General features: G+C 47.0%; 1 protein-coding gene across 1 annotated transcript; it reads right to left on the bottom strand.

Annotated features, from left to right (window-relative positions):
* Positions 1–15530: 15530 nt before the first annotated feature.
* On the bottom strand, positions 15531–23954 carry LOC115079795 (fatty acid-binding protein, intestinal-like). The gene is made up of 4 exons (XM_029583653.1): positions 23800–23954; positions 20794–20966; positions 19468–19575; positions 15531–15818 (listed from the first exon to the last, which is right to left on the bottom strand). The coding sequence occupies exons 1-4, from the start codon at positions 23864–23866 to the stop codon at positions 15768–15770; spliced, it is 399 nt and encodes a 132-aa protein (XP_029439513.1). The 5' UTR covers positions 23867–23954; the 3' UTR covers positions 15531–15767.
* Positions 23955–25040: the final 1086 nt, after the last annotated feature.

The raw sequence follows: 25040 nt of genomic DNA, 5'->3' as shown, positions 1-25040 counted from the left end.
CTACCTCAACCCACCTTTTTTCCCGCCACCCCCCATCTGACATACCAAGTATATATCCGCTGATTATAATCCATGTTTCTGTATTACTAATTTATTGTTTTGTGTTAGTTTATAGTTTGTAATTTTGTTAACTTATTGGTTGATTCTTGATCTCCCATTTCTGTTATTGTTTAATTCTGTCCTATCTTCCGCCATCCATGTTATTACTCTCCCTGTTTTAATGTAACTTCTCATTTCTACTTATACGTTAATTGGTTTCCCCATGTTTTAATGTAAACCGGTACGATAAGACCTGGTCTTGAGTGTTGGTATAGTAAAAGAAGTTAAATAAATAAATAACATTTTAACTCAGAACAGAAAAGCAGAAAATACTTTTCTGTGGTTCCTCTGATTTAGTTTCCTTGCAATACTAAGTAGGAAGAACAACAGAAAGCAGCATCACAGGGCAAAAAAACCCCATCTTGATGGTCGCTCGTAAAATTGAGCGTCCGTTTTCCTAACCCACGTCCAAAGCCATGGACACGCTAGGGACACACAATTTATCCTTAGTGTGGCCTCTCAGTGTGGCAGCTCATGTTCCTATTGCATCATGAACCCAAGAGAGGGGAATGAGGGAGCCAGGTAAAAAGCCATGCACCCATTTTGGACGCACGTTTTTTACGCTCACTTTATTGCATCAACTATAAAGTTTGAAAATGGCACCTTTGATTGTATAATTTGTTCTGCACTCTTTGTAAGTTGTACTTCTGTTGCATTTTTATTACTGAGACGGTTTCATTACGAGCACCACCTTGTAATGGTTTCCCTGTGAAATTGCAGAATAGGTGTTTAATAAATGCAAGTTTGTAGCACTTCAGGGGCAAAGCTGCCCACCCCTTTCCTGGCAGAGCCGCAAGCATTCACCTATTCAGGTCTGTCTGGCAGCTCGCTCACTCCTGAGGATTGGATGGTGGAAATGGCTCAGGGTGGCAGTGCCCTCAGGGGGCTGGGCCTGGCTTAGCTCGGAGAGGGCGAGAGTTACCAAGCAGGGGGAGATGAGGGCTGGGAGTCACTGGATGAGGGAACAGGCAGAGGCTTGGGGACTCGCTGGCTGGGGGGGGGGGGGGGGGGGGGAGGCTGCAGATTCAAGAGACGTGAAGGGGAAGCGAGGGCCTAGGACTTACCAGACAGAGGGGAGCAGGGACTGGCACGGGGCCGGAGCTCACCAGCAGGGGCGCCGGCTCGCTCTCAGGGCAGCAGGTACACGACCATGAAGAGCAGGAGGTCGAAGGCGACGAAGAGCCACACGTCGAAGCAGTACGAGTGACGGGCAAGCGCGCGCAGGCAGCCCCGAGGTTCGGGCTGCGGTTCCGGTCCAGGCCGCCGCCGCTCCCGAGCCGCTTCCATCGCTGCTTCCGCCTTCTGCACCAGCACCGCACGCACGCACGCACCTCGCTTACTGCGCAGGCGCAGCCGACTCGCTCGGGCGGCAGGTGATTGATTGGTAGGGGGTGCTGCGTGTGGCCGCCAAGCCGCGGTTGGCGGTTGCTGTGCGCGTGCGTGGCCGCCATGCCGCGGTTGGCGGTTGCTGTGCGCGTGCGTGGCCGCCATGCCGCGGTTGGCGGTTGCTCTGCGCGTGCGTGGCCGCCATGCCGCGGTTGGCGGTTGCTGTGCGCGTGCGTGGCCGCCATGCCGCGGTTGGCGGTTGCTCTGCGCGTGCGTGGCCGCCATGCCGCGGTTGGCGGTTGCTCTGCGCGTGCGTGGCCGCCATGCTGCGGTTGGCGGTTGTTCTGCGCGTGCGTGGTCGCCATGCTGCGGTTGGCGTTCAAAACGCATTCGGAGGCTTAGGCTCAGTAATCAGGGAGCGGCGGAGGAACGCGCCTTCTGTCTTTGGTAGGGTTGCCAGCGTTTCCAGAGACCGGGACTGGACACTGGAGTTTACATGCTCATTTGCATACATTTTTAATAAATGCACATAAATATTAAATCCAGCCTCTCGGAGCAGTGAAGGAGAGGCTGCTCTAGATCCGCACACAGCATGTACAAGCTAACAGAATACCTGAAGCCTCAGTCACATAAGGAGAACCCAGACACACCCTGGCCAAATACAGAATAAAGAGACCAGAAAGTATAACTACAAAGGTGCAGACAAAATCCAAACTGGAAACTGCAACTGCCCTGCCGGTCTGTATGCAGGGACATCACCATTCCTCATAATACAACAAGAAAAGCAGGAAATACAAAACATCCATCATAACAGTAAAACCATACAAATAAACAGAAAAAAATATTTCAAAACAGCTGACACATCAAGTAACACATAGTAATTAAAACTAATAAGGATTTAAAAAAAAAAAATCCCTTGCTCTCCATCTCTGGGAACCTTTGATTTCCAGTCACCCTGAGATTGCTGTGGATTATTGGAGGAGATGTGTGTGCTGGGGGGGGGGGGGGGTCTCCTCTCTCTTCCCATTCACTCTCTCTTACACACGCCCTTCTCTGTCGCTCATAAACACGCAGGCTTCCTTCCTTACACACACTCCGGCACATACTCCCGCACACTCACACATGCTGCTGAACAGGGAAGGAGCCAGGACTCAGACGAGGTAGACACTGGGCAGCCACACAGGGTGCAGTGTACAAGGTCTGGGATGGAGGCATTGATTTACTCATCAGGGGGGCGGGGGGCCAGTGTTCAGGCCATCACTGTTAATGGCCTGACGGACAGTTCCCATGACAGCATGGCTAATTCAGCCCTGCTATCGATGGGGAAAAAAAACGAGCGCAGACTGGACGCCCATTTTTTACCGCACATACATTCACCTTTCTTGGCGTCCATTGCAATAAGCAAATGATTTGCTACGTTAAAAAGGACGTCCTAGGGATAAATTGTGCAGCCCTGGCACGACCATGGCATTGGACGCCCACTTGATGTGGCTGTGTGCAGCTCGGGAAAACGGACGCTAATAAATTGAGCTACCATTTTCATAATTTGATTGCCATCAAGACTTTTTTTTTTCTGATGCTGCTTTCTGTGGTTCCTCCTCCTTAGTACTGCGACGATATTAAGTTGGAGGAACCAAAGAAAAGCGGTATTTTTTCTGCTTGTCTGTTCAGGGCTCGAGGCGCCTCAAGGCTTCACTCGGGCGCATGGTGATTTTTTGCGTCGGTGTAATAGCTAATCTCATCTACTTGGCATATGATGAGCGCTTTTAGCTATGCGTTGGTTTGGACGCGCTGATCCCCTTATTACATGGGGTGTTAGTGTAGCGCATCCAACCGCGGGTTAACCTGTGCGCGAGCCTGAGCGTACAAATTTGCATCAGCTTGACAAAGTGTAATCCTGTTTCCCCTAGGGCCATAAAAGTATTTTTTTAAATCAGGGCTCTCTTCTCTATCATATCTCCTCCAGCTGCAGATCCCAGAAGGGGGAGTACTTGCTCTGAGGGGGGAGGAAATCCTTCTTGGCCTGGGTGCTGGTGTATTTCTCCTTAAGTATGTGTCTCTCTCTGGTACGGTACTTTCCTCAGGGACAGATAGGCTGGACACAGAGTAGATGTTCAAATAAAATTTAATGATTATTTCCAAAATGTCAATCATAGTCCAGTAACTTTTCACAAATGAAACAACATTAGAACTATTTACATAGTCTCTTCCTACAGTTCTACAAGCACTAATACTAAATTATCTAGACTACTATATCATACTGTACCTAGGGCTACAATCCATCCTGTACAGATGATACAAAATTTAGCAGCACATATTATAACTCGTTCACATGTAAGAGATCATATAACTCCTGTTTCGTCTGCATTCTGGCAGGTCAGTCTCCACCAGTGGGTTATGTACCTCTGCCAGCAGATGGAGACGGAACAAAAGTCATGGAAAAGCAGAATGGAAATACAAACAAAAAACAAACTTTGAAATGTTTGTATGCTACTGCCAGAAGTCTAAGAAGTAAGATGGGAGAATTAGAATGTATAGCAGTGAATGATGACATAGACTTAATTGGCATCTCAGAGACATGGTGGAAGGAGGACAACCAATGGGACAGTGCTATACCGGGGTACAAATTATATCGCAATGACAGAGAGGAGCACCCAGGAGGAGGTGTGGCGCTTTATGTCCGGGATGGCATAGAGTCCAACAGGATAAACATCCTGCATGAGACTAAATGCACAATTGAATCTTTATGGGTAGAAATCCCTTGTGTGTTGGGGAAAAGTATAGTGATAGGGGTATACTACCGGCCACCTGGTCAAGATAGTGAGACTGACAGTGAAATGCTAAGAGAAATTAGGGAAGCTAACCAAATTGGGAGTGCGATAATAATGGGAGATTTCAATTACCCCAGTACTGACTGGGTAAATGTATCATTGGGACACACTAGAGAGATAACGTTCCTGGATGGAATAAATGACATTTTTATGGAGCAATCGGTTCAGGAACCGACGAGAGAGGGAGCAATTTTAGATCTAATTTTCAGTGGAGCAGAGAGGTAACAGTGGTGGGGCCATATGACAATAGTGTTCATAATATGAGCAAATTTGAATTAATGGATCAACTTGGTGGGGGTGTGGCACTTTATGTCCGGGAGGGTATAGAGTCCAACAGGATAAAGATCATACAAGAGACTAAATGCTCAGTAGAATCTATGGGGCGGATTTTCAGAGCCCTGCTCGCCTAAATCCGCCCAAATCCGGGCGGATTTAGGCGAGCAGGGCCCTGCGCGCCGGTGAGCCTATTTTACATAGGCCTACCGGCGCGCGCAGAGCCGTCCCGGGGTTTTCGGAGGGGGGCGTGTCGGGGACGTGTCAGGGGCGGGACCGAGCGCAGCGGCGTTTTCGGGGTGTGTCGGCAGCGTTTTGGGGGCGGGTACGGGGGCGTGGCTACGGCCTGGGGCGGTCTGGGGGCGTGGCCGCGCCCTCCGTACCCACCCCAGGTCGCGTCCCGGTGCGCAAGAGGCCCGCTGGCGCGCGGGGATCCCCCAACAAAGGTAAGGGGGGGGCTTAGACAGGGCCGGGTTGGTGGGTTAGGTAGGGGAAGGGAGGGGAAGGTGAGGGGAGGGCAAAAGAAAGTTCCCTCCGAGGCTGCTCCGATTTCGGAGCGGCCTCGGAGGGAACGGGGGTAGGCTGCGCGGCTCGGCGCGCGCCGGCTATACAAAATCAATAGCCTTGCGCGCGCCGATCCAGGTTTTTAGCAGATACGCGCGGCTCCGCGCGTATCTACTAAAATCCAGCTTACTTTTGCTTGCGCCTGATGCGCCAGCAAAAGTAGGCCAATTCGCGCTATTTGAAAATCTACCCCTATATGGGTAGAAATCCCATGTGTGTTGGGTAAGTGTATAGTGATAGGAGTATACTACCGTCCACCTGGACAAAATGGTCAGACAGATGATGAAATGCTAAGAGAAATCAGAGAAGCAAACCAATTTGGCAATGAAATAATAATGGGAGATTTCAATTACCCCAATATTGACTGGGTAAATGTAACATCAGGACTTGCTAGAGACATAAAGTTCCTGGATGTAATAAATGATTGCTTCATGGAGCAATTGGTTCAGGAACCTACAAGAGAGGGAGCTATTTTAGATTTAATTCTTAGTGGAACGCAATATTTGGTGAGAGAAGTAACGGTGGTGGGGCCACTTGGCAATAGTGATCATAACATGATCAAATTTAAACTAATAACTGGAAGGGGGACAATAAGTAAATCTGCAGCTCTAACACTAAATTTTAAAAAGGGAAACTTTGATAAAATGAGGAAAATAGTTAGAAAAAAACTGAAAGGTGCAGCTGCAAAGGTTAAAAGTGTTCAACAGGCATGGACATTGTTTAAAAATACAATCCTAGAGGCGCAGTCCATATGTATTCCGCGCATTAAGAAAGGTGGAAGGAAGGCAAAACGATTACCGTCATGGTTAAAAGGTGAGGTGAAAGAGGCTATTTTAGCCAAAAAACATCCTTCAAAAATTGGAAGAGGATCCATCTGAAGAAATAGGATAAAACATAAGCATTGTCAAGCTAAGTGTAAAACATTGTTAAGACAGGCGAAGAGAGAATTTGAAATGAAATTGGCCACAGAGGCAAAAACTCATAATAAAAACTTAAAAAAATATATCCAAAGCAAGAAACCTGTGAGGGAGTCGGTTGGACCATTAGATGACAGAGGGGTTAAAGGGGCTCTTAGGGAAGATAAGGCCATTGCAGAAAGACTAAATTAATTCTTTGCCTCCGTGTTTACTAATGAGGATGTTGGGGAGATACCAGTTCCGGAAATGGTTTTCAGGGGTGATGAGTCAGACGAACTGAACGAAATCACTGTGAACCTGGAAGATGTAGTAGGCCAGATTGACAAACTAAAGAGTAGCAAATCACCTGGACCGGATGGTATGCATCCTAGGGTTCTGAAGGAACTCAAAAATGAAATTTCTGACCTATTAGTTAAAATTTGTAACCTATCATTAAAATCATCCATTGTACCTGAAGACTGGAGGGTGGCCAATGTAACCCCAATATTTAAAAAAGGCTCCAGGGGCGATCCGGGTAACTATAGACCAGCGAGCCTGACTTCAATGCCGGGAAAAATAGTGGAAACTATTCTCAAGAACAAAATTGTAAAGCATATAGAAAGACATGATTTAATGGGACACAGTCAACATGGATTTACCCAAGGGAAGTCTTGCCTAACAAATCTGCTTCATTTTTTTGAAGGGGTTAATAAACATGTGGATAAAGGTGAACCGTTAGATGTAGTGTATTTGGATTTTCAGAAGGCGTTTGACAAAGTCCCTCATGAGAGGCTTCTACGAAAACTAAAAAGTCATGGGATAGGAGGCGATGTCCTTTTGTGGATTTCAAGCTGGTTAAAAGACAGGAAACAGAGAGTAGGATTAAATGGTCAATTTTCTCAGTGGAAAAGGGTAAACAGTGGAGTGCCTCAGGGATCTGTACTTGGACCGGTGCTTTTCAATATATATATATAAATATATATATATATATATAAATGATCTGGAAAGGAATACGACGAGTGAGGTTATCAAATTTGCAGATGATACAAAATTATTCAGAGTGGTTAAATCACAAGCGGATTGTGATACATTACAGGAGGACCTTGCAAGACTTGAAGATTGGGCATCCAAATGGCAGATAAATTTAATGTGGACAAGTGCAAGGTGTCACAAACAAAGGAGAGAGGAGACTCAACTCACTCAATGAATCTAACAAACGAACTGTCGACAAACTTATTATCCAACCATTAATTACCCAACAAATGACAATATCATCAAGGTTATTGCTCTAGTGTTGTAATCTGCAGCCTCTCGCCACGCAATGGGCCGCAGGCTGTTGTCAGCTTACAGAGCTTCTTTTTTATAATCATTTACTGTCATTTGTCCACCCACCAAATACCTTTATTCAAAAAACAGTTCTATAACCATGTCAATCTTTTCAATTATTCAGCCTTATGCAGAACAGAATGTTCTTTCAATGTCAAGTTCAAAAAAATTGAATACTTAGCCGTAAATTTTTCATCGAGCAGCTACAATGCTTTGCTGTTCAATTTGACCGTCCCAACATGTTTCGACTGAAGTATCAGTCTTCTTCAGGGGAATTATAATATCTCGAATCAGGCCAAAATATTCCGTGTACCCTGAAAGTTAAAAACCATAAATTAAAACCACTCAAAGCAGACCACACACCCCTTCTTATAAAGAAAAATCCTAGTGTAAACTATAATCCACTATTTAAGAGTCAGGAGATATACTCCACTTACCCGGACCAAGCTTACAGGTCTCACTGGGGATTCAAAAATGGCGCCTCAGCGTCCCAGTTAATCTCTACAGCCATATTCGCTCTGAATTTAAGCACATCCCACTTATTCCGACACCCGGAAATCCGGATCATCTAAACCAAATGAACTCCAATTCCCACAATTCTACACTCTTGAAACGCCGCGGTTTTTCAAAACACTGACCAGTCAATGTCTTTGTTTAATCCATTTGGATCTACCATGTTAAAGTAATAAATCCATTTTTGCTCTCTTTGAAGTAGGTAACCATCAAAATCACCTCCGTGGCTCTTAGGCAGAGGTTTTTCTATCACGGCAAATCTTAAAACATCAAACGTATGCAAATGTGAAAGGCAGTGTTGTACTACCGGCGCTTCAACCTTGCCGCGTGTAATGGCACTCCTGTGCTCAATCATGCGGGTCTTTAAACAACGTTTGGTTTTGCCAATATATAAACGGGGGCATGGGCACCATAACCCATAAATCACACCCTTAGACTCGCAGTTAGTAAGTGATCGAAGCTGGAATTTGCCATTAGCAAAAAACGGTAGAACACTACCTGCAAAAGATTGAGTACACACAGTGCAATTCCCACAAGGAAAGTGTCCTTTAATCCCGAAATCTCTGATCTCTCCATCATTCTTTTCCTCTGCGAAGTCTGAGTGTACTATCATGTCTCTCAGGTTTCTCCCACGCTTAAAGGCAAACCTTGGAAGCTCATTGAACCCTTCATGTAAATGTAGAATGTGCCAACATTTTTTTATGATGTTCTGAACTTTGTATACTTGTGACAAGAACGGCAACACACAAACCAACCTGTTATTATCATGTTGTAAATTCTTAGGCAAAACAGTAAGTCTCTATTGATCCAACGTGCTCGTTTGTAAGCCCTCCTAACAATCTGAGGTGGGTAACCTCTTTGCTGGAAATTCTGGCTCATCACTTGGGCTTTCGATTTATACTCTTTGATGTCTGAGCAAAGTCTTCTTAATCTCAAAAATTGACCATACGGTAAATTATTACGCAGATGGTAGGGATGACAGCTGTCATACCGCAGCAATGTATTTCTATCAGTCGGCTTACGATATATAGAAAATTCAAACCCCACAGGTTGTAACATGATTAAAATATCCAGATATGCAACTTGACGCTTATTGAAGTTATACGTAAACTTCAAATTATTATCACAACCTTCCAACCATTCCATAAATATTGTGAATTCACTAAGCTCACCCTCCCATACCACCAGAATATCGTCAATATATCGTCTCCATAATTTTATGTGGTTATTAAAGGGATTGTCTTTCACAAATTTTTCTTCGAAATTCCCCATGTATAAGTTAGCCACGTCAGGCGCCATCGTGGCACCCATAGCCATCCCTTTCTTTTGAAGGAAAAACTCCTTATTGAACATGAAAAAGTTTTGTTCCAAGGCTATTCGTGCCAAAGTTGTTAAAAATGTGGATGGAATACGAGATGTCACTTCACTCAAGTGCAAGGTGTTGCATATAGGGAAAAATAACCGTTGCTGTAGTTACACGATGTATAGGGGGAATAGCCACTGCCATTAATTGCATCAGTAGCATGGGATCTTTTTAGTGTTTGGGTAATTGCCAGGTTCTTGTGGCCTGGTTTGGCCTCTGTTGGAAACAGGATGCTGGGCTTGATGGACCCTTGGTCTGACCCAGCATAGCAATTTCTTATGTTCTTATGTTCTTAAACAAGTTAGACTGTTTGTATTTTTAAATGGTCAGTCAGTAAGGCAGCTAGTAAGCAGAACTGAGTGTTTGTATTAAAAAAAAAAAAAGTACGAGGGCGCAGAGATTGAGACGCAGACCATCGTACCTGCAACAGCTGTTTGAGCTCCGGGGGGTGAGAGGACTTTCCCCGACGGCATTTCTCCAGCTGCAGCGGACCGACGTCGTGACGTCGAAGGGCGGCCCCGGAGGTGGAACCCGGAAGTGCCCCATTTAAGCGGGGTGCTCTGCGGCGTGCAGCAGAGCCGGCGCACCACTAAAGCCGCGTGCGGCATAACGGCTTAGCCCGAATTCGTCAGGACTTCGGCAGTTTTCCATACTTGTGCTTGGTCTATTATTAAGGTATCGATGTTTTTTCCTTAAGATTTATTTTCTCTCTCTGATTAGTCATCTGTTGCACGAAAAGTTTGTTGGCACCATAGACTGGGCAAATTTTGCAGATTGTTCTGGTTACTGTTTCTAATTAGATAAATGCCTCCTAAACGAAAAGGGAAGGTGAGGGTGTTTCCCTCACTTCCATTGCCCTCACCAATACAACAGGAAATCAGCAGATTTTTGCTCTCACCTGCTTTAAAAGAAGGAGAAACCAAGGAATCTGATGTGTCACTCATTCAGGGAGGAATGCGTGAGCCGGCAGATGAGGCTTCCCTTAGCCCAAATACCGGCGTTCCACCTGCTCAAAGACTGTGGGAGACAAGTCCTGAGGGAGCTTCAACAGGGGTCATTGGAACTAGCCCTAAAGTGGGAAATTTAATATCCCGCAATAATGGTCTAGCTGGAGAAGAGGCACCTGACTCCATGAGTGTAACTCCAGGTAGTGGAGTGGGGGACCTGGAGTTAAGAACCCCCTTCGGTGGGAATAATGATCAATTAACCCATGGTATAAATCCAGCATCTCCCACTCGTCCAGCAGTGGTTACACTTGACATTTTATGGGAAATGATGGCGGGAATGTTATCCAATATTAAGGGGTTAGAAGGGAAAGTAGATGCGTTAACATCTGGGAATCAACAAGATGTATTGCATATTCAGAAACAAATTAAGGAGTCAGCTGACAGGATAAAAGGTTTAGAAGATTTGCAAAGGAAAAATCAGGAATTTCAAGCAGCTGTTGCTAAAGACAGGGAAATTATTACTAGAAGATTGGAAACTCTAGAGAACCGTGCCAAACGATATAATTTAAGATTTTTAAATTTCCCTAGAGTGATTGGGGAATTACCTTCAATCACTCTGAAAATTTTTTTTTCCCTATATACTTGGCATTGTCTCTGGTGAATCCTTAATGGTAATTAATTGTTATTTTTTACCTAAGTCTAGAAATATAAATAATAGATCTGATTTGATGTTTCAAGGAGACCTCACCAATTTTTTTTAGAGTCTAGTGCTCAAATTATTGATTGGGGAACCCTATTGGTAAATTTTTCCTCAATTAAAGATATTAATCTAATAATGAAGAATTATTTTCAAAAAATATCCTGTCAACTACCTAGGTAAACCAATTAAGATTTTCCCAGATTTGGCATTTTCCACACAATTGAGAAGGAAAGCCTTCTTGGCCCTTTGCCAGGAGGTAATTACTTTGGGTTTTTCTTTCACATTACGATTTCCTTGTAAATGTTTGTTAAAAAAACAAAATGATATATTTATTTTCTTTGTACCCAAACAATTAAAGGATTTTATAGAACAGAGGAAACTCCCGGCCTCATCCCCTATGTCGAGTCAACAAGAAATAGTAGAGTAGCAGGCACTATGTAGATGCCCTTAAATTAGGATTTTTCGAGGTATGCTCACCTATATTTTCTAACTACAGTGTAACACGCTCTCAATTATGTTTAATACTAATGGTATTGGGTCTTCAGCTGTAGATTTTATATTTGGTTCATTAAGTAATTTGATTTTCTTTGATTTAAAAGTTGAATACCAATCCATGTATTTCTAAATGCAAACGTGACTTAAATGTTTGTATGTTTGAAAATGAGAAATAAATTAAAAAAAAAAAGTAGCCAGAAACTAGAAATAAGCTAGGAGCAGTGTATACCTAAGCAAAAAGATTGAAAAGTTCAGTTCAGTTACTCACCTTGGAAAGGTGTTGAGGTAGTGTGATTTGGTTTGATTAGGTACCAACATTTGATAATCAAGAGAGCAGTGAGTCACTCTGGCTGACTAACTGAAGTTAGACTGTTTGGTTAATGTAAATCAGTTACTTACTATCTCGGATAATGGAGGCATTCCATGAAGTTAGCAAATAGCTCATTTAAAACAAATAGAAGAAAATTCTTTTTCACTTAGCACATAGTTAAGCTCGGGAATTCATTGCCAGAGGAAGTGGTTACGGCACTTAGTGTCACTGGGTTTAAAAAAGGTTTGGATAAGTTCCTAGAGGAAAAAATCCATAAATTGCTATTAATCAGTAAGGAATAGTAGCTTGAGTGAGATTTAATATTGCTTATCTGCCAGGTACTTGTGACTTGGATTAGCTCTATTGGAAACAGGACACTGGGCTTGATCGACCCTTGGTCTGACTCAATATGGCATATCTTATATTTTTATGTAGATGCATGGTATAGGGCATGCTCAGTGTGCTAAGTCAAAGTTCTAGAAACTTTGATATGCTTTTCAGGTCAGGGCTCCATCTGATGATGTCACCCATGGGTGAGGACTAACATTCTGCTGTCCTCCGAGATCTCCTGTTACAGGTAAGCAACTCTGTTCTCTCTCGCCTTGGCTATGTTTGTTGAATAGCTGAGATGAGCAGGATCGGTAGAGCAAGGACAAAACCTTGGTGTCATTTCTGTTGCAAGCTGAAGGACTGACAATCACATATTTTTGGAAGACATGACCACGACTCCTTTTGGTGAACTGAAGTTGTTGAGCGAGCCACCCTAGAACATATTACCTTTGCTTTAAAAAGTAAATTCGAGGACTATGATGCTGTATGGGGGGAATTTTGGAAATTGCATGGTTAGATTCTGTAGAGCTTTTTCTGGCTTTAGGCATTCATTGAACTGTGATCTTACTCTGTGACCATCCACACCAGACAAATGACTTATGCTGTCTTGACTTTATTTGCTAATTACTTATGTATTATGTGGCACTTCCTTTGTGGCACTGAGCACCCATGTTTGTGACCTATTTTCAAAAAATGAAGCTTTATTAAAAAAAAGCTGATAAAAAAAACCCATTAATAACTCAATTTAAAAAATGTATGAAACACCAATAAAATATTTCAAAACAGCAGAAATATCAAAGTCCATTGAAAAATATGTCCATACCTGAGAACGTCATGGATTAGAGGGGGAGAAGGAAGGTGGACACTTACCTTTCATACACATTCTATAACATACATGTTCATTGTCTCACAAATACACTCATGCATGTTTACTCTGACAGACAAGAACTCACAAGTCCTCTTACATTCTCAGTCTTCCACTCAAAACTCTGGCCATCACACACACTGGTTCTCATACTCTGATTCTCTCCCTCTCACATATATACACACAGGTTCTTTTTTGCTCCTTGGCTCCCTCTCACACAAGCTGTGTCACATGCACTGACTCTCGCTCCCCCCTTCACACACATGAGCTCTCTTTGATGCATTGGCTGACTCTCCTACACACACTCCTGGTGGCCTCTGCTTCAGCCACCTTTGCCCCTCTGGATCTCTTGTTGTGCCACTCAGAAGGGAAGCAGTACTGGCCTTTACTTTTTGAATAGCAGGAAGGAGATGAGGAGCTGGTGGCCCCACTCTTACTGCAGCAGAGAGGAGAGGTGCCACAGACAGGTAGTGAGGCATCTGCAGCCCCTTTTCTTGTTTTGATATGGGCAGGAGCCAGGAGAGATTGTATCAGCAACCTCCCAGGGCCTTTTAATGTTGTTTGAAGGGTGGCAGTGTAGGTACAACAGCTGGGTGGGAGATTAGGTGCTGGCTGCTAAGATTGTAGTAGGAAGAGAGTATACACATCTGTGAATGCAATTTTGGAGGTTGCCTACCACCACCATTGTTTGTGGAGTTTAACCACACTGTTTAGGCCTAGATTTTCTAACCTATGGCAGCTTCCTGAATGTCACAGTACAGGGAAGCAGGGGGGCAGGCCTGTGAAAGTCAGCAGCGATTGCACCTCTGCGGTGCTATCACTGCCAGCTTTCACCCCCAATTGTGCATCATAAAAGGTGGTGCTATTGGGTGCAAAGTGGGTTCTTAGCTTTTCACTGTCTGCCATGTCTCTGCGGCGTCCGCCCCGACTCCTCCTGTTCCGGTCTTGACGCCGCCCCCATTTAGTGATCGCACGTGAAATGTCCCTTTTCGTGTACGATCGCTTTGGAAATTGACCCCCTTAGTGAGGCAATGTGGATAGCAAGAGTTGCTGTACTTGGAGAGTTAAAATCCAGACAGTTTGACATTTTAGACCTCCTTCTGGTTAATGGACACCACCTTAAAGTCCTGTATTATCTGGAGTAAATCCAGACAGTTGGCAACTCTACTCATCCTTCTCTGTACCCTTTCAAAGGCAACTATACCTTTTTTGGGATGTAACTAGAACTGCAAAGAAGTCTTAAATGTGGCCACCGTATGGAATGAGACAGGGGCATTATGACATGCGGTTTATTCTCCATTCTGTTCCTAATTGTTTGCTTTGACTGCTGCCACACATTGAATCAAGGATTTCAAAGTACTGTGCACAATGGTGCCTATGTTCAGCACCTTGCACTCGTCCCAACTTAAATTTAATCTGCCATTTGGATTCCCAGTCTCACAAGATCCTCCTAAACTTCACAATCCACTTTTGTATCTGCAAACTTCACTACTTGTTCCTTTTTCCAGATCACTTGTATAATATGAAATACCAGTCCCACACTAGAGCCTGAGCCATTCCACTGTGAAACTGACCATTTAATCCTACTCTGCAATGCACAATTGTACAGTGGCTCTTGTCCCATGACTTAATGGTTAGAAGCCTCTCATGAGGAACTGTGTCAAACGCCTTCTGAAAATCCATCTACACGACCTCTGCCGGTTCACCTTTATCCACGTGTTTATTAACTCCTTCCAAAAAAGTGTAGCAGGACTTCCCCCTAGGTAAATCCGTGCTGGTTGTGTTCCCATTTCTAGGTATTGCAGGATTTTGTTCTTTAGAGTAGGTTTCCACTGTTTTTCCCAGCACTGAGGTCAGACTCACCATTCTGTAGTTTCCCAGATCACCCCTAGTGCTCTAGTTAAAGATTTAAAGAATTCAGTCCGTGATGGCTTTATCTTCCCTTTAGCTCCTTGCTCATCTAAAATGGTCCAACTGACTCCCTAACAGGTTTCCTGCTTTGAATATAATAAAAAGCAAGCACTATGAGTTGAATGCCAGCTTCTTCAAACTTTTAGTCTACCATCTCACTATTTTACATCTAACTCACTAGGACACCCCACCGGGAAGCAATCTCTCAGCCTGCCATGCCGAGGGACACTTACAGTTCTCCTGTGCTCTGCTTCTACCAAACCTGCCTGTAAATGGACTTTAATTGTTCTATACATAACGTAATCATCATTCCCAGTAAAATATGTGGGCACCCAGCCTCCGTCATGATAGGTGCATGTACCTGAACAGCCCAGAGAGCTATGGTAACACATGGCAGAAGACTAGCGCCTGGGCCACGGTGGTTAGCCTTCACCCCCAAAGAAAGCAGCCAGCCCGTGAGGGCAGAAGAGCAGCAGTTCTGGTGCCCTACACCGTGGCAACATGCCTGAAGAGGGTCCCCCCCATACAGCCACCAAGAGTCCAAGCTCCCCTAGAAGTGGCTCGTGTGCCTACTTTATATACGCACCTTGCTAGAATGGAAGAGGCCCATAGCTCGACTGCCTTTCCTACCCTGCGGTCCTACCGTCTCCCTTTCCCTGTGTTGTTGCATAGGGTCGGCCAGTGTTACCGGGAGCATCTTGTGCATGTGTGCTGTGAGTCCAGGGGAGGAGCTGGAGAGCTTGCTTTACACAGCACTGAAAGGAATGACATTGCCACAGACAGCGTTACAGAATTCTTTTTTATTTTTTTTTTGTTTTCACCTTACAAGTGTAAATCTTTGCAACTGCAGATGTTGTGTTTGTTGCGTTACAGAACAGACCTGGCTACATTTGGCAAGATTAGACATTGGGTGTGTTATGCCCGTGGGAGTCCCATCAGTAACAGTTGAATGGGGGGGGGGGGGGGGGGGGGGGGGGGAGGTAAGGACAGCACTTGTTCTCTTTATCCAGCGTAACCTTCAGGTTCTCTTGAATGTCCTCTTGGCTGTGGTTCCTTCGTACGCATAGGTCTGAAAGTTTAAACACAAGCAACATTCAGCTTCCCATTTGCAATAGGAAGAGATACATGAACAGGAGATGAGTTTATCCACTCAGCATCTGAAGCTACTTAAATTGATGGAACACTAGTTCTGAGGTGTCCGGCACAGAAATCTCCCCTTTAAGTCAGCAGCTACTCCCAGGCCCTTAAGGTTCCCATTCTGATAAGTGGCAGCTCCCTGCAAGATGTCAGGGATACTTTAGCAGCACATTTAGGTTCAGGGTTGGGAGGGACCAATCAAACTCCACTCCCAGCTGTACAACTTCCTCCATCCCAGTTTGTGAAGGATCCAGCTTCACTTGCCTGGAAAGGAGCATAGGATCTGCTCTGTACCAGGGGATGACTTTACCATTAAGTCTGGCATCACTGCAGGTTTGTCAAGTGCTCTCTGGAAATCCAGAAAGCATTTGACAGACAAAGACCCTCAAGAGAGAAACAAAAAAACATCATGGGAAAGGTGGCGGTGTCCTATTATGGATTGATTAGAAGAAAGAGTTGTACTAAATGGTAAATTTTCCCAATGAGAGAAGTGACTAGTGGAGAGCCCCAGGGATGTTTGGGACCACTGCCGTTTTATGTTTATAAATGACCTGGAAATGGGAACAAGTGATGTGAATAAATTTGCCAATGACAAAATTTAAAAGTTGTTAATTAGAAAACTGGGAGTCTGGGCATCCAAATTGGCAGATGTTTTAATGTGGACAAGTGCAGAGTGATGCACTTCAGGAATAGTAACCTGAATTATAGCGACAATCGCCATTCAGGAAAAGGATCTAGGTGTCATTGTTGAAGATGCATTGAAATCTTCTACTCCCTGTGCAGCAGTAGCTGCCAAGAGGGCAAATAGAGTGCCAGGGATTATTAGAGGCATGAAGAATAAAAAAGTATCATCATGCTTCTGTCACTCCATGGTGCATCCTCATCTTGAGCAGGGTACTGTGTGCAGTTCTGGTCACCACATCAAGAAAGATACAGCAAAGTTAGAAAAGGTACAGAGAAGGGCAACCAAAATGATAAAGGGGATGGAACAGCTCCCCTATGAGGAAAGGCTAAAGTTAGGGCTCTTCAGCTTGCAAAAGAGATAAGAGGTCTAGAAAAATTGCTCCTGGGGGAATTCTGTGCACAAAGATTCAACTCTGCAAAATTCTGACACTTTATATTGGGTCAAAACTATATATACACATGACAGTTTGTAAAAATGTGAAGTGTAATACAGAAAGATTAAAAATGCAGAGTTAAATATTTCCTTAGAAGTGTGTGTCTCTTCCAACCTCTCCCTACTCCCCTGGCCAGTCTCACTTTGCCCTCTCAGACTCCAACGCCAATTCTTCCCCCCCCCCCCCGCTCAATCCTTCCACTATTACCTCTCCCAGAGTTTGACCCCTCTCAGTACTGCCCCCCCCCCCCACACAGGCTACTTCTATCTCCCCCCTCTAAACACACACACACACACACACACACAGGTTGCCATCTCACAAACAAGCATCCTCACACAGGCTCCCTCATGTATAAAATCCCTTTTTCTATACAGCAGCTCTTAGTCTCACACACATTCCTTCACAATCTCCTCACAGAGATTCCCTCTGGCTCCCAAACCCACAATCTCTCAGCAGGCTTGCACTCTTTTACACTCATCAAGGCCTGCTACATCTCTGCAGTGAACAGAGGCAGTCTCCCTCCTCCATGAGCAGGCCACGCTCTGCTTGTGGCACACTGGGACCTGTTCCATCTTCACCATGAGCAGAGGCTTCCCATTCATGGGACAGACTGGGCAGAGGCCGGCCTGCTCGTGGCATGCCAGATTCCTCCATGAGCAGGCCACGCTCTGCTTGTGGCACACTGGGACCTGTTCCATCTTCACCATGAGCAGAGGCTTCCCATTCATGGGACAGACTGGGCAGAGGCCGGCCTGCTCGTGGCATGCCAGATTCCTCCATGAGCAGGCCACGCTCTGCTTGTGGCACACTGGGACCTGTTCCATCTTCACCATGAGCAGAGGCTTCCCATTCATGGGACAGACTGGGCAGAGGCCGGCCTGCTCGTGGCATGCCAGATTCCTCCATGAGCAGGCCACGCTCTGCTTGTGGCACACTGGGACCTGTTCCATCTTCACCATGAGCAGAGGCGTCCCATGCATGGCAGAGACTGGGCAGAGGCTGGCCTGCTCGTGGCATGCCAGATTCTGCACAATATTCCCACACTGCTAAATGAGTGAAGTGGAAGGAGCAAACGTCAGTAAGTCTAGGGGGACACATTGACATTCCTAGGTAAAACCTTTAACAATTGATGAGAAAATTGTTCTCCTCAACACATGAACTCTTGCATTTGTTGCCAGAGGATGTGGTGAAACTTATTACAGTAGTGTAGCTGCGTTTAAAGAGGTTTGGACAAGTTCCTGGAGAAGAGGCCATAAACCATTAAGGTTGAGTTGCAGAAATCCACTTCTTATCCCTGGGATAAGCAGCTTGAAGTCTACCCCTTGGGACCCTGCCAGGTACTTGTGACCTGAATTGGCCACTGTTGTCCTACTGGGTCAGATCCGTATCCTGTTTCCTGGCCATCCAGCTCCCCACCCCCTCCCATTTACGCCAAAGCTTTAGAACATAAATGCTCTCACAAGCAGCCAATAGTTGCCCCAATATCCAGACTAAGGCCTTGCTGATAGTACCTGGTTGCCTTCTGAGTTTTCCAGCCTGTTGGTACCAACCCAGCTGCCCCAAGATTTAAAGAGTACAGTTTGCACCTTTATCCTCATCAGCTCTCCCCATTTTCTTTTGCTCTTGAAGGAAGCAAGAGTTACTAAGTAATGGATTAGGAGGCTGTTCTTCTACCACTATCCTAAATGCCACCTTCCCACTGGGATCCTCTACACTTGTCTGCATGCTTTTCTGAATTAAGGCTGTGAACCAAGAAGGGACAATGCTTAGGGCAGTTACAAAGCTGGCAAGGTGGTGGCCAGAAGCAGATGAATGCTAGGATGCAGGGAGAGGACAAGCCATCAGAAAGAGCGCGCGAGATTGTTTCCAGAACGGGATATTCTCTAAGACTTGAAGTGTCTCATCAGGATGCTGTAGTGCCTGCACCAGACTTAAGGCCTAAACATGTGCAGCTCCTGCCGGGAAGTAGAGAGCAGCAATAAGGTATCGCGTTCAGTGGAAAGAAGCTTAGTAACCCTGCTGGGAGACTCATGAGTAGTGGGCAAAAATATTTCACAGGAAGGGGGGTGGGTACATGACCAGCCTCCTAGGCAAGGCAGGATAAACAGGAGATCCTGGGGGGGGGGGGTGGGAAGCACTGTAACAGAAGAGAAGACAACGCCATTGGTGACACTTGAATGGTGCTAGGAAGGCGTCTTCAGTATATTCATCTCCCAGATCAGGGACCCCCTCTTCCATGCAGACATCAGAAGCTCTGCACCATTTGCAGGAGGTTGCATCTACGCCCTCTCCTTCCCAGAGCCATTTCTCCACCCTCCTTATTCACTGCTTTGATGCAGTGCTCCAAGTTTTGTTCTTTACAACTTAAGATGCATTTAACACAGCAGCCACAAGTCCCAATATTTTTTTAACACCTGCTCTGGCCACTGTCAGGAAGTGAAATATAGAAAGGTTGAGACTTACCTGCACAAGCTCATCCCCCACAATTTCTCGGCACGTGTCCAATACTTTGCTGTTATCCTTCCTGGTAAATTTTCCTACAAGTTTCTCCCCCTCCAGGATCCAGGTTCCCTAAAAAGTCATAAGGCAGGATATGAAGAGCTGCACGAGAGGGGATGGCAGTAGGAAGGAGCGATCCCTAGGCTACAAGAGCACAAGTCACTTGCACTCTGAGCTGGCCTGGCTCCTTGCCAGGGATTGTGGAATAAGGAGGGTGAGAGTCCTACACACCCAGCCTGGGACACAATACACGGAGGTAACAGTCCTGGCTTACATCTCCCATTCACACCACACCTGACCATTATCCCCACCTTGTCCATTCCTCCCTCTGTCCCATCTATACTGGGGCTCTTACAGGGGCTAGCAAGCTTGTTTAATGGCCATCAGAAGCTGCTCTTCTCCCATCACAAGGTGCATGTTACTCCATCTCCGTGTGTCAGCTGAACGTGTGCACTAGTCAGTCCTAGAAAGAGAGAGTGACAGCAGAAAGACCAACACGGTCCATCCCGTCTGCCCAGCAAGCTTATGCCAGTATCTGCCGTGCCGTGCAGGTCACTCCCGTACTGTCACAGTCAGGACCCTCGCTGGTTCCTGTCTGAGTCCAATTCCCCATTACCTCCTGCTGTTGAAGCAGAGCAGTGTTGGAGTTGCATCAAAAGTATTAAGCTGATTGGTTAAGGGTAGCAATGGCGAGTTACCCCCACAACGTAAGAGTCAGGGTCCTTTTTGGTTGCTGACTGAATACAATTCCCTTTCCCCCTACTGTTGAAGCAGAGAGCAGTGATGGAGTCATCTTAGATGTCAGCAGGTTTCATGAAAATCCCCCTTCCCCTCACACCCCCCCCTATAAGTGCTATAAAAATCCCAGTCTGCTTTGCTAACCTTCCACCCAGGCGCCAAACTATGACCTGGTCAGAAGGGCACTGGAGGTCCCAGCTCAGCCCCACCCAGCCAGCAGGAAAAGAGCATCATCTTCTAGCAGACCCTACCTAAAAACAGTTTAAAGCAGTCCTGGTACTTAGGGAGCAGAAGCAGGACAAGACCCCATGTTGCTTTCTGATGAGGAGGTGCTGTGTCCTGTGCAGACCCCTCAGAAGCTTCCTGAGAGCTCTGCAGTCTGCGCCTCTACCCACCCCTCACCCCCGCAGTCTCTGCACCCACCCACCCCTGCAGTCTCTGCATCTCTCCCCCCCCCCCCCGCAGTCTCTGTATCTACCCATCCCCCCCCCCCACCCCCCACAGTCTCTGTATCTACCCATCCACCCCCCCGCAGGTCTTGCCTGCCCTTACCGAGAGCTCTGTGCCGTCGGCCAGGGTGTAGTCAAACTCCTTCCCCAGCTTGAAGAGAACGTCTATTTTGCGGAAGGTGCTGCTTTCCTTGATGGTGAAGGAGTCTCCATCTTGATGGATGGTGAGGCACAGGTTATCATGAGATGCCAGCTTCCTCTTCACCAGGTTCACACCTGCAAGGAGAGGAGGAGGAGGTTCTCAGCAGGTTCATGAAGAGCCCAAAAGCCAACACCAGATCTCCTTCCACATGGATGTGCCCCCCACCCAAGTCAAGAGAAATCCTAACCTACTGAGGAGTCTCAGAGAGAGGGAAAGGATCAGGAAGGAGTTAAACATGTCCACGTCAGCTCAGACAGGGTGCGATGCCAGCAGCAGCTGCATGAAATGTAGGGATGTGAATCGTGTCCTCGATCGTCTTAACGATCGATTTCGGCTGGGAGGGGGAGGGAATCGTATTGTTGCCGTTTGGGGGGGTAAAATATCGTGAAAAATCTAAAAATCGCAAAACCGGCACATTAAAACCCCCTAAAACCCACCCCCGACCCTTTAAATTAAATCCCCCACCCTCCCGAACCCCCCCCAAATGAGTTAAATAACCTGCGGGTCCAGCGGCGGTCCGGAACGGGCTCCTGCTCCTGAATCTTGTTGTCTTCAGCCGGCGCCATTTTCCAAAATGGCGCCGAAAAATGGCGGCGGCCATAGACGAACACGATTGGACGGCAGGAGGTCCTTCCGGACCCCCGCTGGACTTTTGGCAAGTCTCGTGGGGGTCAGGAGGCCCCCCACAAGCTGGCCAAAAGTTCCTGGAGGTCCAGCGGGGGTCAGGGAGCGATTTCCCACCGCGAATCGTTTCCGTACGGAAAATGGCGCCGGCAGGAGATCGACTGCAGGAGGTCGTTCAGCGAGGGTTCCGGCGCCTCGCTGAACAACCTCCTGCAGTCGATCTGCCGGCGCCATTTTCCGTACGAAAACGATTCGCGGCGGGAAATCGCTCCCTGACCCCCGCTGGACCTCCAGGAACTTTTGGCCAGCTTGTGGGGGGCCTCCTGACCCCCACGAGACTTGCCAAAAGTCCAGCGGGGGTCCGGAAGGACCTCCTGCCGTCCAATCGTGTTCGTCTATGGCCGCCGCCATTTTTCGGCGCCATTTTGGAAAATGGCGCCGGCTGAAGACAACAAGATTCAGGAGCAGGAGCCCGTTCCGGACCGCTGCCGGACCCGCAGGTTATTTAACTCATTTGGGGGGGGGTTCGGGAGGGTGGGGGATTTAATTTAAAGGGTCGGGGGTGGGTTTTAGGTGGTTTTAATGTGCCGGCTCACGATTCTAACGATTTATAACGATAAATCGTTAGAATCTCTATTGTATTGTGTTCCATAACGGTTTAAGACGATATTAAAATTATCAGACGATAATTTTAATCATCCTAAAACGATTCACATCCCTAATGAAATGTATGGGGGCTGAAGGGAGAGAGGTATCTGCCTCTGGTCTACACTACAGGAAGGCAGATAAGCCACACGTTAGCAGCTCTGTAGAAAAACTCTGCATTAAATCCTCACAAGAGTAAGACCTCATTATAGAGCCAGGAGAGTTTTTACTATAGGCTTCAATGCACTAACATACGAGTGACAGTCTTAGGTTTGTCAGTTCAGCATTGGAGACTCCACAGGAGCCCCGCACCAGATTCCCTTCCAAAAATCCAGAGAGCTCAATCCTATAGCTCACAACCTCCAAAGGTCCTAGTCCTTCCCAGTGAGGATACGGCTATTAGTACAATGAAGTACAGCACTGTGTCAGGCCGTTCACCTCTGTTCAACATGTCCAGCCACACCCAAGCTGGGAGTCATCCAGCATTCCCCAAGTCCAGGGCTAGAAAAGAGTCCCCAAGATCTCAGCCCACATGCATTACTCCTTCAGCTCTTTTAGAGGGGTCTAGAGTGAAAACAGGGCTGTCACCCTGTTTCATTAGAGAAAGTGTTAGGTGTGCATCTCCCCCTCTTACACAGTTTAAAGCCACCCCATTAAAATTTCACACCTTAGCTGGCATCTGCCGTGGAAGCAGATTGCAAGCAGCACAGCAACACCACTGCTCAAGACCATAACAGAGGGAGAGTACATTATCACCAGCACCTGCATTACAGCAGCCAATTTACTTCTCTATGCAGCTGCTCTCACCCTGATCCTTAGTGGTGAGGGGGCAGCCTCTGCATAACCTCATCATGAATCATGGAGGTCTACACTGCACATTGTGATCCACACCCTGAAAGCATCAGTCAAAAGCCCAGGCAAGCTGCATACACACCAAAAGCCCCCTCACAACCATTACCCTATATACCACAAATACAAACTCACAAGCCACACATTCCCCCACTCCAATATATAGTGTAACTGAATCTGCTATAGCATGCATTCACCTACATTAATGTATGTGCCTACATGCAAACCATTGCAATGGTATAGAAAAGATTTTAATTAAATAAATTGCCACAGAGGCCAGTTGCTCGTTACACACACTGCATCCGACAGGTCACGTTACCCCCACCCTCCTCAGTATCCGTGATCAGCCTGTGTCCTCTGCAGGAGCTGACACAGGTCGTGAGGTAGAGACCCCCCTTCCTGCCACCTGCAGCTAGGACAAGCCATGGCCACTTTGTGTATTGCCAAATGGTGCATCCAGTGGCCATGGGCTAGGCTACAGTTGTGAGATAGCATCACACTCCTGGAAATAGCCAGGTGGAGGCAAGTTTTCAGGCTAATTAGTGCCTCAGTACACAGGGACCAAGTACTTTTATCCAAAAATATTAGACACTTAAATCCCCCAGCAGTTCACCTTCTACTCCAGCCCAGCAAGCTTAAGGTAGTAAGAGCCACACTGGGCAGGTTACACCCACATTTCTCTTAAGGGAAGTTAACTTTCCACACAGTTATCCCCAAACTTTGATCCCCATAAAAATGTCACCCTCTGCTCTGCAGAAATACAGCAGTCACAAGTCCAATCAAGCTTACCCATCACTTCCATGAATTTGTCATAGTTCTCACTCTTATCCGCCTTCCAAGTGCCGTCAAAAGCCATGATGCTGAGCGAGAGGGAGAGAGCACGTCCACAAGAGTCTGTGCAACCAAGAGCTGGAACAGGTAAAGCCTCTCCCAGCTGCAATTTATCCCCTCACTTATCTGCGCTCTAATCAGGCTGCTGAGGTGGCTGGCTAAAGCTCAGCGGCTCAGCTGATCACTACAAGGCCAAGTTACCTGCCCTGGCCCCACCCACTGGCCCATGCACTCCTTCACTCCCACACTCACTCCTGCACAGAGCTCTACCTCCAAGGCACGTAGCCCACACTCACTCCTGCACCAACCAAGCCCACCTGCTCCTATCTCCCCCACCCACTGGCCCATGCACTCCTTCACTCCCACACTCACTCCTGCACAGAGCTCTACCTCCAAGGCACGTAGCCCACACTCACTCCTGCACCAACCAAGCCCACCTGCTCCTATCTCCCCCACCCACTGGCCCATGCACTCCTTCACTCCCACACTCACTCCTGCACAGAGCTCTACCTCCAAGGCACGTAGCCCACACTCACTCCTGCACCAACCAAGCCCACCTGTCCCTACCTCCCCCACCCACTGGCCCATGCACTCCTTCACTCCCACACTCACTCCTGCACAGAGCTCTACCTCCAAGGCACGTAGCCCACACTCACTCCTGCACCAACCAAGCCCACCTGCTCCTATCTCCCCCACCCACTGGCCCATGCACTCCTTCACTCCCACACTCACTCCTGCACAGAGCTCTACCTCCAAGAAACGTAGCCCACACTCACTCCTGCACCAACCAAGCCCACCTGTCCCTACCTCCCCCACCCACTGGCCCATGCACTCCTTCACTCCCACACTCACTCCTGCACAGAGCTCTACCTCCAAGGCACGTAGCCCACACTCACTCCTGCACAGAGCTCTACCTCCAAGGCACGTAGCCCACACTCACTCCTTCACAGAGCTCTACCTCCAAGGCACGTAGCCCACACTCACTCCTGCACCAACCAAGCCCACCTGCTCCTATCTCCCCCACCCACTGGCCCATGCACTCCTTCACTCCCACACTCACTCCTGCACCAAGCAAGCCCACCTGCTCCTATCTCCCCCACCCACTGGCCCATGCACTCCTTCACTCCCACACTCACTCCTGCACAGAGCTCTACCTCCAAGGCACGTAGCCCACACTCACTCCTGCACCAAGCAAGCCC

This window comes from Rhinatrema bivittatum, chromosome 1 (genome assembly GCF_901001135.1).
Source record: "Rhinatrema bivittatum chromosome 1, aRhiBiv1.1, whole genome shotgun sequence".
Lineage (NCBI taxonomy): Eukaryota > Metazoa > Chordata > Amphibia > Gymnophiona > Rhinatrematidae > Rhinatrema > Rhinatrema bivittatum.
Note: the sequence above shows the minus strand (reverse complement) of the source record. Positions and strands in the feature narration are given on the sequence as shown.

What these genes read in the sequence shown, in the direction of transcription:
- LOC115079795 (XM_029583653.1), bottom strand. Translation starts at nt 23,866, where the DNA reads ATGGCTTTTGACGGCACTTGGAAGGCGGATAAGAGTGAGAACTATGAC. An exon ending in CCGACGGCACAGAGCTCTCG is followed by an intron (nt 19,576 to 20,793) that starts GTAAGGGCAGGC and finishes ATGACTTTTTAG; the next exon opens with GGAACCTGGATCCTGGAGGG. An exon ending in TGGGGGATGAGCTTGTGCAG is followed by an intron (nt 15,819 to 19,467) that starts GTAAGTCTCAAC and finishes TTAAACTTTCAG; the next exon opens with ACCTATGCGTACGAAGGAAC.